Genomic DNA, 15,000 nt, shown 5'->3' on the forward strand with positions numbered 1-15,000 from the left:
TGCATCTGTTATACATGATATAGTAACTGATAGGTCTTATTCGTTCTCTTCCGATGCGTTTCTACCGGGCTTTTAACTAAGACATTTATCATATGTCCTCCTCCAATTAACTTTGAATCTAATTTCGTTATCTTTATATTGTAAAAAAAAAAAGATGTCCATATGGTATGGGTAACCTCAACATCTGACCTCACAAAAGAAAGCTATAACAACCGATCATATGTTTGACCCCTACGTTACCACGCCATATTCCACCGCCTTCTCCCCTACAGGGAAAAGGAGGCGAACGTCAGTCGTCTAGCACCGGCGACAGCGACAATAGCCTAATTTATTGGAAACGGCATTGAAATAAACTGGTGTTTTAAAGATGCGTCGAGTCTTAGTTTAAACGATAGAAATCAGATTTCAAATTAAATCAGGAAAGACAAACCTGGGGTTTGTATTACTGTACACATACATTCAAAAAAGTTGTCAAAAACAAACATATAACAAATAAATATTATCAAAGGTAAGATAAGTTACTTTTCTACCTAACTGGATATATTTTTTGTGTTTTTATTCAAAGTAACATGTTTATTCAGCTCGAAAAATATGCAATGTTTACGATGCATTGGAAAATTCAAAATGGCGCCTTTAACATGGTAAGTTTGGGAAAAGATGTTATAAATAATAAACTAGACAAAATACTATTAAAAAAACACCGAATATATGTCAACTTATGTCACGGTCACATATAATGAGAGAATTTCTAACAATATTTTTTCTAGTTTATTATTTATAACATCTTTTCCTGAACTTACCGTGTTAAATAGCGGGTCGGGCGCCATTTTTAATTTTCCAATACATCGGTAAACACTGTATGCTTTTCGAGCTGAATAAACATGTTACTTTGAATAAAAACACGAAAAATATATCCAGTTAGGTAGAAAAGTTACTTATCTTGCCTTTTATACATTTATTTGTTATATATTTGTTTTTTTTTGACAACTTTTTCGAATCTATGTGTATTTAGAAACAAATAGGCGCATTATACGAATGTAATGTCATTTGAAAACTAATTCATGACAGATCGACAACAAAAAAATATTTTAGACCTAAGCTTATCAAACAACTGTAAAGATACATGTTTTTGATTAAGTGTGGTCGACCAACTAATTATATTTTAACGTTCAACTGAGATAGGCAAAACAAAATATTTTAAAATGCAGCGTGACAGATTTAGGCCTTAACATATGTAAATTTGAGTTCTGCATCATGCAAAAAAAAATGACTAAGTTCATCATTTGGTTCACCCCCCCATTTAGCCCCAAAAGTATCCAAGGCCTTAACATATTTAAATTTGAGTTCAGCACCATGCAAAACTGCTAAATAGACATACATCGAAAATTTTGGACACATATGGTAAAATAGTCCCAAAAATGGACTGTTTTTATTAGCCCTAAAAGAGCCCGTGGGGCACACCAAAGAGTTATTGCGAAGTATAGACAAACAAAATTATATAGAAATCAGTTAGTTACAACTTTTCAGAAAGTTTTATAAAAATCGAAGGCATCAATTTTTTTTTAATAAGCACAAAAGTGTCAATTTTTGCCATTTTAACGCTAAAGGCACCATTGGGGGGATCAACCGGGGTTTTCCTGGAAAATCGGATCTGTTACGTCTTTAATCATATCAGGTTTAATGTTTGTGCAAAATTTTTAAAAATCCAGGGCGTAGTTATTGAGAAAAGTGCGGACAGACGAACGGATGAAGAGACAAGGGTGAATTTACAGGTTTATCCTCCTTTTGTCAGGAGGCCAAAAAGCTAAGTGCGATAGCCCAACGGAAATATGTCAATTAAAAACATGAGTCTTTTATTTTATATGCTATTAGCGTCTACGATTAGAAGGTTCCATCAATCTGGACTTTTAACGATGAAATTGCGATTGTAAAAGAAACCTATAAAAACGAATGAAAAACTAATGTGGGATAAATCAGCTGCATAAGGCGGAGAGGTTTTCAAAACCTCAAGGGATATCTCTTCCAAGAAGATGACAACGATGCCGGTCGACGCGTCGCTTGTTCGTCGTTTGGAAGTGTCCGCCGTGGTAATGAAATCGAACCAGCGTGTGTCAGAGTGCGTTGCGGGTGAATTGGGCCGTCGTTTCGAAATTAAAAAGACCGACTCGAATCAAATGCTGGCGCTGAGAGAAATAACACTTTAAACTAGTTGGAGGGACGAGCACACACACACACACACGCACGCACACACACACACACACACACACGAATAAAAAATATGTTGTATTACTTATTAATGATATACGATATGAAAAGTGGCATTTTAAGAAACAAGAAAAAACGTGGATAAGATTTAATGAACTTAAGGTAGTAAGGTAATGATCATTAGTGTTGTAGATTGGGTAAATTTGGCGCAATTAAACAGACGGAACAACAAGTACTTGATCGCATTGGACTTGTAGTTAGCCAGAAATGGGGACCAGGATTTCTCTTTGCTACTGAACTAAATATATTGTATCAATACCGATTCAGGATATACATGAATTGAAGTTTATATATAGATATATATATTTGCAATGTCTTGTCAGACGAATGCCACTCCCTCAGATACTACAAGTCCATGAGCTCAAAATGACTTCCATCGCCACAGGATCAGTTTAATAGACAAATGACCATTTTAATAGACAAATGCCTGAGGGAGTATCTATACACAGATGATGTTACAGAGTCTTAGCTTTGTACGACGGCTAAATCTCACTCTCTCTCTCTCTCTCTCTCTCTCTCTCTCTCGGTTCAAAATGCTGAGATCCAGCAACAAGTAAGAGCAAGATAGCCAGTAACAAGTCAAACTACAGACCAGCTTAATGCGGGTACTAGTCTCCCGTCTTATGTTTTTTTTTTTAATCAGAGATTTGCTTCTCCTAGAAAGGTTGCCTTCACCACGGCTTACGGAAGCCCTCTCCACCCCAACACACACATACATACACACAAAGACACACGGTGCTAGTTGGCCGTTGACCCCGAAAAAGGGTCATTCGCCCTTTGGAAGGCCTTGTTTTTAATCCTTCAGGGAGACTAGTGACCCTCCTCATATATATATATATATATATATATATATATATATATATATATACATACACAAGTAAATAATAATTACTCTTTAAAAGCGACATACACTAATAATGTTACATGCTTATAACTAGGTGACAATTTCTCTGAAAATTCCTGCCGGTCGGCAGATTCGAACCTTGCCACGAAAACATTTGATATCATTTGCTAAGCATTTACCTTGGAGCCGCAAGGCATACAAAGGGAATTAATAACTAATAAACGCATAATTCAGGCGCAAACATTAGACAGTCAAGAGTGTTCGAACTAGCAGAATGCGTAATGGTGTCAAAAAAGCTACTTGACTGCATCCTTCTTTATATTTCCATAACAGTGACCATCCTTAAGTATTCTTAAAAGGCGCTAGATATTTATATATATATATATATATAAATATATATATATATATGTGTGTGTGTGTGGGGGGGGTGCGTGTAGAGCATTTTGTACGTAAGCTTGATATATATATATATATATATATATATATATATATATATACCGAATTCACAATTAAATAATATATTTGCATATATATCATATCTATAACATATATATCTATATACTTTAATATATCATATATATATATATATATTTACTGTTTAATTCTTTTATTTTTCGTTTATATGTGTATATGTACCGTGTGCAGGTGTGTATATGCGTACTTATATGTGTATACATTTAAACTTGACGGGGCACCTTCTCATTGGCTATATCTTCTTCTTGTCCTCCTCCTCCTCCTCCTCCTTCCTTTTCCTTTCTCCCTTTCTCCGTGTATGCTCATCACTTTCACTACACCGATGAAGAGTGAAGGATCGGTTGAAGATCATATACTTGTAAATATATATATTTTTTTCATAATATTCTTTTGTATTCCTGCACGTCACCAATAGAAAACGATTAAAGAAAAGTTATACGCTTTTATACTTTTCATATTCTTTTTTTATACATTTCCATTCATATATATATGTGCGTGTGTGTGTGTGTGTGTGTTGTGTGTGTGTGTGTGTGTGTGTGTGTGTGTGTGTGTGTGTGTGAAGGGGGAATTTTAAAATATAAAAGTAAGATCAGATAATTGACTGGTGATAAGATTGCGATGATTATTTTATCTGAACTGGTTAGATAACTTTCATCGTTTGAATCCACTGGTCTCTATATTACTAATCAAATTATTAGCGTATAGTAATAAATGTACTATTATAATGACTACTACTACTACTACTACTACTACTACTACTACTGCTACTACTACTACTGCTGCTACTTCTACTATAGGCGTTGCATGTACCACGCCGAATTGAAGAAATTTTCAGGTTGGTATCTGGAGACACGTTTAATATTTGAAGGAGATACACCCAGAATAAACTCGCTTGGTGGGTAGGGGACAAGGCGGTCCTCCCCATAATAGTTTTACCGCAGTTAATGGTGACATCTGAAGTGTGTGCGACACGAAATTGCGCCTCGTGGATCACCTAAAACAGTTCCTTCTGGGACTGGTTCAATCAGAATAAGCGAAACGTATACTAGTATCCGATTTCCGTCGACGGCGAAATGAAAATTTAATAAAGTTATGAATACAATACAAAAAAGAAAAATTAAGGCAATTATAATTATACGTAAAATAAATGAGGATTTTCTGCTAATTTCTCCCTCACCTAAAAGATGATATATGTTCAAACTATTTTGGAATTGGCATAGGTAATTATATAAAGACCGTGTAAATATTTGAATCATCCCATCACTAACATATCTTTCAAAAAGAGAAATGCGATGAAGGCGCAAGAGGGAATGAAAGAGAGAAAGAAGTATCCTGGTGTCAGCAAGCGTTTAGTGAGTTTATATATATATATATATGTATATATATATATATATATATATATATATATATATATATATATATATATATATATATATATAAGACAAACGATTACACTAACACACTTTAAACACCAAAACACTCGAAAACAAACACATTCAAATACATGTGTGTGTGTGAGAGAGAGAGAGAAAGAGAAGGAGAGGGAGGGAGAGAGAGAGGGAGGGATCCAGCAGCAGGAAGGGGCAGAGTCGAAAGCTTCGCTCATATCCAAGCAAATAACGATGACAGTTGATGAAGCGAGCGGGAAGCCAGCGATGAAACCTGACGACAGAATATTGACACTATAAACACTCGCCCTCCTATTTATATAGTATCCAGTTCCGCATCCATAAATTTGAGATTGTTAACCCCGCTGCGCAACGAGTCTATTACCCAACACATAGCAAGCAACGTTAAAAAACACTGCACCGACTACAAATTCGATATAAACTCGCAAAGGCATACAGATGTCGGTGAAGATAAGTGTGCATTTATATATATATATATATATATATATATATATATATATATATATATATATATATATATATATATATATATAATGAATACAACGAGGTTATTAGATAGTGCTCTATAATTAGAGCAAACTATTTTTTTGTCGAGGCTAAACAGTTACATATGGTCACTACAAACAGCCATTGGTTTCAGTCAATAAGACTTCGCCAGGCGACCCTGAACCATTCGATTCTATATATAGATGGCTGTTTGTAGCGACCATATGTAACTGTTTACCCTCAAAAAAAAATTATATATATATATATATATATATATATATATATATATATATATTGTATATATATATATATTGTATATATATATATATATATATATATATATATATATATACTGTCGTATTTTTGGTAAAATGCGCAGTTATTTATCGATTGTTTCTTTTCTTATGTCGATTCTTCAAAGCATTACCTATTTAATGCTATATTAAAAATATTGGGCCCTCTAAGAGAAATTATTAAGTATTTTTTGGGGTTCAATATTGGCCAATATTTCGACTCAATATTGGGCTCACTAAAAGAAAGTATTAATTAATTTAATTACTATAAGAAATATATTTATTTTTGATATCTGAAAGATAATAATTATTATTAAAATATTCAACGAATTTAAGACTTCGCAACACCAGAGACGAAATATTAAACACATTCAAAATTCGTATTTTCAACTTTAAAATCTGATACGTGCGGGATTTTTTTTTTTTTTTTTGGCTCGTTTTTTTCCTACAATACAATATATTTTGCTTTTTATTGCAACCATATTTGTACCCAAAAATAAAGAAGGGGGAGGGTTGTGTGCAAAAATAAATTATGCATAAATATGAAAAGAAAAAATACATCCTTATAAAGCTCATTCTTCACTTAATAATCTGTGAAAATATCCTATTGATTGGATAATTACTTGATTTGTGGTAGATTTTTTATAGAGAGACTGTAAAAAGTACTTGCCCCATCCTTTCGTTTTGGCCGTGTCCTTTTGTGTGTGTTTGTTTTTTTATTTGGTATTTTCATTTTTCCAATTACTGAACTATGCACCGCATTTAAACATACCCATATGCATATATAATGACCCTGTCTCTATGTTGCGTGCGAAACGGTCTCTACTAAACTACTTTGTCAATTTTGCGACTAGAGACTTGACATATTACATATAAGTGATTCGGACCTGTGAAACAAGTTTAATTTGATTTTATTTAATAATAATAGCTGCTAAGGAGCAAAACTGAAAATTGTAACTTGACAGGCGTAAGTCGACTCACAGTGCTATTCTATGCATGCGCAAATATACATAATACGTTGGACTGCGTTAATTTTTAAAGTTTTGTCAATCATCTTTTCTTAGGTTATAGAATAATTTTAGCTTTTAAAGATATGATGATGCGAATAATGGAAAGTATATTTCGACGAGATAGATAAAAAAACACGAACAAAACCCTTATATGTCCATCAACGTTTCGTCTGTATTTAATTATTCACCCAGAAGAAGTCTTACAATAAAAACGACACGTTGATGAACCTAAACTTGGTCTCTTCCTTTTTCATCTCTCTCTCTCTCTCTCTCTCTCTCTTATTATATATATATATATATATATATATATATAATAATTTTTAAATTATAATTATCCACTGACACGTGTTTCGTTGTCTACGATTCATCAGGGGTCCTGAATCTAGTGAGTCGTACACAACAAAACATGTGTCAGTGGATAATTCTATTTTTAAAATTATACATATGCCACTCCCTACTTTGGGGATACTAAAATTGGTTAAAGGGAAAATTATTCCCAACTCGCATTTACGTAAAAATGCATTTTCCTATATATAATTGAATTCACTCCAAACATCTCACAAAACAAAAAAATATAATATATATATATATATATATATATATATATATATATATATATATATATATATATATATATATATATATATATATATATACACAATAGCAATGAGACCCGTCTATGTTTTTTCGGGTTAATTTATACAAAAACTAATCATTTTGGCAAAGTAAATGATGCTTACATTTCTTTATCTTTTCAAATATCGATTTAGCGTGGTAATATAAAGAAGCGAAGAGAACATGCAGCACTTGGTATTCTCAAAACGTCATCCATGTACTTATATATATATATATATATATATATATATATAAATATATAGATATATATATATACATATATATATGCATATATACACATATACATATACATATACATATATGCATATGCATACATATATATATATATATATATATATATATGTACTTGTAACTGGAATTGAAATAGTGCCAGCTCAGTAGAGGTGTGGTTGAGATTGCGCAACTCTACTCTTGCCACAAGAATTTCACACATTTTGTAGGTATTCCTATTCTGCGAAGACTGAAAGGGCCCGTATACTTTCAAGAATAATTAAAACATTAGAAATGTGGGCTTTTTATGTAATGTTGATAAAACCGGTTTTTGAGAAAAAATAAATCTATATATCTATAACAGTGAGAATGGGTGAATGTCAGGACTCTTCTCAACCTATACACTCAACGGGTTTAGGATCTGCATTATTGAAATTTTGTATATAGAATATTAAGGCACGTAGAAAACTTTTAGGTCCGTTTTAATCCGGAAAAAAACGATCTGTTAAGTTGTGAAAATGTAACAATTGCTACGTGGGTGTTCGTTTTTTGTTTTTTTTTTCTATTTGCTAACTGTTCCACGAATGTTCATGCATGAATAATTCGCATTACAGATTACTTATGTGAAGAATAAGTATAATTTGAAAACTTAAGTGTCAAACCGACCTAATGGTTATCGTACTAGACTCACTGTCTTTAGGTTTTAGTTTCGTTCTGAACTCGAGTAATTTTGTTGTTCTTTTTTTTAACTTACAAGAAGTGGATTGTATTAAAAAAAATAAAAACATTATATTCGCATGAAAATGTCTCAGTTTATTTATTTATTTTTAAATTTTCTTCGTTTGAAGACTGTAACGCTGGGTATGGGGCAGCCAAACCAGTTGCCATGATTGTCTTGTTTTTTATTAAAACCAACCGCGAGCTCTTTTTAGTATCCTCGCTGTTCCCTTAAGTGCAATTGTCTGGATCTCTTTTGCACTTGGGTCACCAAGAATATTAGTTAGGTAGGACATCAGGTTCTTCTTCATAAGCCCTGTGGCACCTATAATAACTGGTATGATTGATGTCTCTCTAAAATTCCAGTTTCTTTTCATATCATACATGAGACCTTAATATTTGGCCCGTTTCTCCCTTTCAGCTCTGTTCAGACCTCCATCATTAGGGACACTCACTTCAACCAAGGTTGCAAATCTCTCAGACTTATTCCACATAACTATGCCAGGTTTCACACCAGCATTTTCAAGATAGATAGCTTTAAGGATTACATGGTCGTAATGTATGGTAAAATATGATATGTAAACGTATTTTATGACGGGGCAACGCCGGCCAACATACTAGTAGGTCCATATAAGAAAGGTAAATGTAATAATGAAACCTCAACTGCTACCTTACCACTGCGACTACAAAAAAAATCCACCAGCTGGTTCTGATGACAGTATGTATGAATTTGAATAATTGGAGAACACTCTTGTTACGTAAAAATAAGGAGAAACAGGAAGAAAAGAATAAAATAAATGCACTTACCTATATTCTGTGCAAACTCATCAGAGCTGATATTTGGGCTTCTCCGTTTTCTTGGTCGACCTTTTTGTAATGTGCCGACACCGTTGTAGTAGGGCATTTGTCCTGCATTCATGTCGGGCGACAGAGCAATGTACTCGGCGTGGTACGAGTTCTCATAATGAACCTGGCAGTAGACTAGGTGTTCGCGCAGTCCGAACGTGTCGCCCGCTTGGAGGGCCTTGTTGCACGTGAAACATGTGAAACAGGTCAAATGGTAGACGTGATTCCTGGCACGCATCACCAGATCTGTCGATTGGATTCCCATATTGCAACGTGCGCAACGCTGTGTGCTAAATAATCTACAAGGAAATATAAATATGAATTAACTCATTGTTTTAACACATTTTATCCGTAATTTACTATTTTTATTATTATTATTATTATTATTATTATTATTATTATTATTATTATTATTATTATTATTATTATTATTGGCTAACAAGGAGCTTTCACACAGCTCATCAGAGATCTTTCCCTGAAAACAGCCTGTGGTGTTCCCTGGAAGCTGAGTGACAACAAGTCTCCCCATGTTTCCAGAAGTCTCCACCTTTTTCGATAACATTTGCAAATAAATTTGCATTATCGCAACAGCTGTTTGCCATTGATTTCTCGTTGGCAGCAGCTATTGATCTTCACTGGGATTTGAGTGGCAATAAGCCTCCCCAAGGTCTCAGTTCTCTTCGCACTTATTCGGCTAAGGTCTGGTTAGTTCATTGGCCTTTCCTTCCTCCTTGTCTCTTCTTGGTTATTTTGGTCTCGCTCTTTGGTAGGGGCAGTGATGTGGCCATGGGGTTGGGGTTGTGTTAGATAACTTATAGCTATACGGTTGCAGTGTTCTTGATGTGTTTCATGTTTTGCTTTTGCAGCAGTTTGTCTGGCTTAGTGTTATTATTATTATTATTATTATTATTATTAGTAGTAGTAGTAGTAGTAGTAGTAGTAGTAGTAGTTACATTGGCCAACGTCATTTATTGCTCCGGTTGTGTTTTGCGGAGTTTAATAACGAGTCTCTCCAGATCTATAGTACCCTTCATCTCTTTTGATAGGCAGTGCAAATGGTTTGCATTATCGCAAACGCAGCTTACCATTGATTTCTCGAAGGTATCGACCATTGGTTACCCTTCCGATTTTGTTGTCAATAAGCAACCTCAAGATCGTTGTATTCTCTGTATTTTTTCTAATGGTTGTCTGGGGTAAGTACTCTCCCATTTTAGTCTTTCCATCCTCCTTGACAATTCACGATTGATTGATGCATTTTGGGGAGGGGAGTAGTCTTTAAGATTAATTTCAGTTAATTATAATTGATATTTGCCGTGATATATCTCGACTTCTTAATCGAACTCACTTGCTTCACTTCATTGTTGCAATGTTTATATGCATATCAAATCCTATCAATTATCTCATCCGATACATCCAAAAGAAAGTGCTTTCATTTGAGATTTTATTTATAACGTGAACATTATAGAAATTAAAATATAAAAAATAAAATATTTAACAAACTGTTACGAGCTTGAAGCAGCATTGTACGGTGGTTCGCAACCCGTCATTGGAAACGCCGACTATGCATCAAGATCAAAGAGCTTAAAACCTACAAATGTGTGGACTTTTTATGTTAACGTTATTTCTCGTATTGTACATTTCGAAATAAAATTTGGTACTTCTACAAAATACGGTACGGACTGCCCTGAAATAATAACGTTACTATTTAGAAAACCAGTATTTATATAGCGAAAGACATTTTAAAAACTATGTTGTATTTTCATCTTACAATCTCATAAAGAACTGATACGTAAAAATTTTATTTAACTTAAAAATATTATTTAAAAGTAGCACGGTATGTAAACTACATAAGTAACTTAATTTTTCGTTTCGACATATGATATATGTATATGGATGGATATATGGGTGTGTTTCCTTTTTTTTTCTTTTTTTTTTTCTTTTTCAAAGGAAAATGATGCGCGATATTGAAACATAAAACTTAAGCAAGAACAAAAGAAAAAAATAACAGACATACGAAAGAAAAATAATAATAAAAAAACAAAGAATTGTGAGGAGCCGGTGTCGTGTTTTTGGCGGAAGTGTTAAGTATCTAAGGAAGGAAGGAAAAGTCTTGCACGTGGGCACTTCTTGTGTTTCTCTTCGGTTTGCTTGTGTCTTTCGAATCGGCAAAAGAAAGAAAAAAAGGTTCTAGATGAAGAACACTTCCCGCTCACATTTCGCTGACCCGCATTTCTTTCAAAAGACCTCCGATTTATTTTGCTTTTTTTTTTCTCCGTTTTAGTTTTCAAGATAGACGCGCTAAATATTGCAGAAAAATAATAGTGCATGGCCATCTACAAGTGTGACAGTAAACTATCTCAGAGCACCCGCTTACGGTTTCGACCTTTGCTTGAATTGCTTATTTTTCGATCCAAACAGCAGAACAGAATGTTCGTGGATTAATATTCATAGTTCTTACGATCGAAAGTTTAAAGATAACACATTTTTAAATCCCTTTTTATTAAATTATATTTTGGGAAAAAAAACAACCTTAAAACGTTCAACTTTTCACTTTTAAAACTTAATTCTCCATCTCATTTTTGGTGTGTTAGGAAGATATTCGTTATTTTGGTTGATTTTATGGTCTCTTTGGTCTTCATATTTTCGCTTTATTCCTCCATTTGTTTATTTCAATTTTATTTTCCTCACTTTATTTGATGAAGAGATTTATCTCGAACTATCATAAAAAAAATACACCAAGAACAATTAAATGAAAAGTTATTTTATTATCCTATGAGTAATATTAAGTCTTAAAACCGTATTTTAGTATAAACATATGCGTATGAGAAGGTGATTAAAAAATATATATATTTGACTTACCTCTGATAATCGTCTCGGCAGTAATAGTTTCCCATGCGTTCGTAACACGACCGCTCGGTGTCGAGCGTCGACTTGCACTCGTAGCATTTCAAACAATTAAAATGCCACGCGTTATTTGCGACGTTGAGGTAATATCGCTCTGTGATGAGATCCCCGCATCCGGCACAGATGAACGGCTTGTGATCATCTTGTGTAAGCACTGAATTCGGATGTTGTTGTTGTTGCTGATGAAGGGTATTTTGCTGTGACGGCTGATTATGATGATGGTGATTTGCGCTGTTCCCATTGCTGGTCACATTGGTCGTACCGTTGCTGAGGTGGTGATGATGATGGTGGTGATGATGATGATTGCTGCTGTTGCTACTACTATTACTACCGTTACTGTTGTTGTTTCCGTTGATGCCTTGGTGGTGTGGTTGGTGAGGCCCCGTACCGATCATACCAGATGGCCCGCGACTCATGCGCGGTTCCATACCTCCAGGATGTGCAACTCCAACAACGTCCGGTGATGTCATCTCAGAGAGGCCGACGGCGCCAGGACCCATGTTCAGACCGTTGTTCCCTTGTAAATGGACAATAAAACCACCACTGTAATTGCTAGTACGGCACGGTTGTTCAACTTCAAAGGAATAAGACCACTCTGGTGTGTTGGATGGGGAATTCGACTGCTTCACTTCCATAAGAGGTAAGTGCTGGTCTATCTCGGAAGATTTGGCTTTCTGGCAAGAAAAAAAACATAGAGCATTATTGTTTTATAAGCTAAAATTTATTCATTAATCGGTTAGTCTGGGTAAAGTACGAGCGATACTTGAACAGTTTTAAGCATCTTAAACCTAAAGAGATGAAAGATTGTTGTTGATTTATTTTTCAACATGGTCCAGTGATACACGACGCTTAACACCTTACGAACTCTTCGTTTAAATTTAGAAAACGAAACATTTAATTCAAATTAAATATGCTAGTAGAAAAAAACGTGCACACATGCGCGAACAGAAAATGAAACTTTTCAAAAGCAGAACTTAGCCAAATTAATGTTTGTAAATAGCTAACAACAAATTTGTTGCCGCGTTTTTTTTTTCAGCTGATTAAGGACGAATCTGATTCGCTGAATCTAAAAATCACATTGGTTTTGTCCACATATATGTAGCATTTTATAATAGGTCAGTGTTGGTAAAATGCAATGTTTTTATTGGAAATTATTATTTTAATAACATACAGAAACTAGGTCCGATAGTACAAGGTAATTATATCGAAAAGGGATCCACAATCTTTAAATCTTCAAAGAATTGGTGCTCAGGATGCATCAAAATCTGGCCTGTGTGAGAGAAATTGGTGCCTTGCAAAGAAAGGAACGTCATCAACGACCTTCTCGTCGACAGAAACAGAATATTCTCCCTACCACTGCGCATCAAGCTCGCCTTAATCAAGCAGTTCACCAAGGTTCTGGACAAGGATAGGCAGCGTCACTTACTTGTACCAGACTTTTCCAGGATTGACCATGGAGAAATTGAAAGCTGGCATCTTTGACGGTCCTTAGATCCGACGAAAATACAACTAACAAAGTGGAACTGGAAGTGTGGACGCATTTGTTCTGGTCGCAAAGAACTTTCTTTGTAATAATCAGGCCAGAAACTACGAGTAACTTATCAAAAACGAGTTAATTGCTTAAAGAAATCTGGATTGCAATATGAGCGTCAAAATGCACCACTTATATATGGATCGGTTTCCTGAGAAGCTGAGCTCAACGAGTGACAAGCAGAGGTTAGAGATTCCATAAGGACTTAAAAGAGATGCGGATCAGGTATCAGAGTCGCAAGGATTCAGTCGTGGTTGCTGAATACTGTTGGAATCTGTGGAGACCTTCCTGTCGCTAAGCATTTCAGGAGTTTGAAGAAAAGGAAATTCAAACCCTGAAGTTTAAACAATGGTGAAGCAGCATGCAATTTACATGTACTTACTTTTATCAATATCGACCATTCAGTTTACAGTAATCGATTTTCCTATCAGGTAATCGAAATATATTTTTTTCTTTTTGAATTATATTTAGGATGATATGTGTTGACGAAAGTCGCCTCGTAATGCCACAAAAAATGCAATCGATTTTGTCGCAAGATTTGATTTTTTTTTAAAATCAACTTATAACAAAACCTGGCCTGCTAGAGAGAAACGGGTGCGATTTTCTGATTCAACATTGCAAAAATACCTTAAATCAGTTGTAGAAATCTAGACAAAATTAAAAAAAATTAAAAAGAATGTTACCGAGTCTAATTCATATGGGGTATTATGATACACATTTTTAAATATTAATGGTTCACTATTTAAAAACAAAAACAAAACAAAAAAAAACAAAGAGTTTTGAAAGTTAAGCTAGATGATCGTAAAGGTGAAAAGTCTGAGAACTTGAGAGGCGGTCCAAGAGGAATATTGCTTAAAAAAAAAAATAAAATAAAAACTTTGCCCAAAAGAATTTCAGTAATGAGATAGGTTCCTCGATTTCAGAGTAGCGGCAAGGTGTCAAGTGACAAAGCACGCTCCAGACGCCCATGCATTGCAACACCCAAAGGTGCACTGCTAATTGTGGTGACTAGATAAAAAATCAGGTTCACTTGTTTTAATGGCACCTATTGCGTCTTCGTAGCTCGTCAACTTTATGAGTTAAAAGCCAGGATGCATTACTTTTAGAATGAGCTTCATATGATTAGTTAAGAGTTTCTTTTTAAGAAATGTCCGTTTATGGAACACAAAACTATCAAGCTGCTTTCCAGTTGGCTACAACATGGTCGTCTTCAAAGCCAATCTTCACAAATTATTGACAAAACGTCTCATTAAGTAAACAATTTCAGCCTCGATCCAACTATGGCATGCAATTCTCAAGGTGTTTGCCTATATATTCACCTGACGAATGATGGTATGTTCGCGAGTGTAATTTAAGCCTTGATGAGCAGTGGCCC

General features: G+C 34.6%; 1 protein-coding gene across 1 annotated transcript in view; it reads right to left on the minus strand.

The window, feature by feature from the left end:
- LOC145254835 (LIM/homeobox protein Lhx9-like) overlaps window positions 1-15,000 on the minus strand; it is a 142,279-nt gene that overhangs the window by 5,556 nt on the left and 121,723 nt on the right. Inside the window, exons 2-3 of the mRNA XM_080113673.1 lie at window positions 12,050-12,768; window positions 9,152-9,489 (exon numbers count right to left, since the gene is read on the minus strand). Of these exons, the coding sequence (XP_079969799.1) occupies window positions 9,152-9,489; window positions 12,050-12,768 (1,057 nt within the window). The remainder of the gene's footprint in view (window positions 1-9,151; window positions 9,490-12,049; window positions 12,769-15,000) is intronic.

Source organism: Euprymna scolopes, chromosome 30 (assembly GCF_053919585.1).
Source record: "Euprymna scolopes isolate OS-2025 chromosome 30, ASM5391958v1, whole genome shotgun sequence".
Taxonomy (NCBI): Eukaryota; Metazoa; Mollusca; class Cephalopoda; order Sepiida; family Sepiolidae; genus Euprymna; species Euprymna scolopes.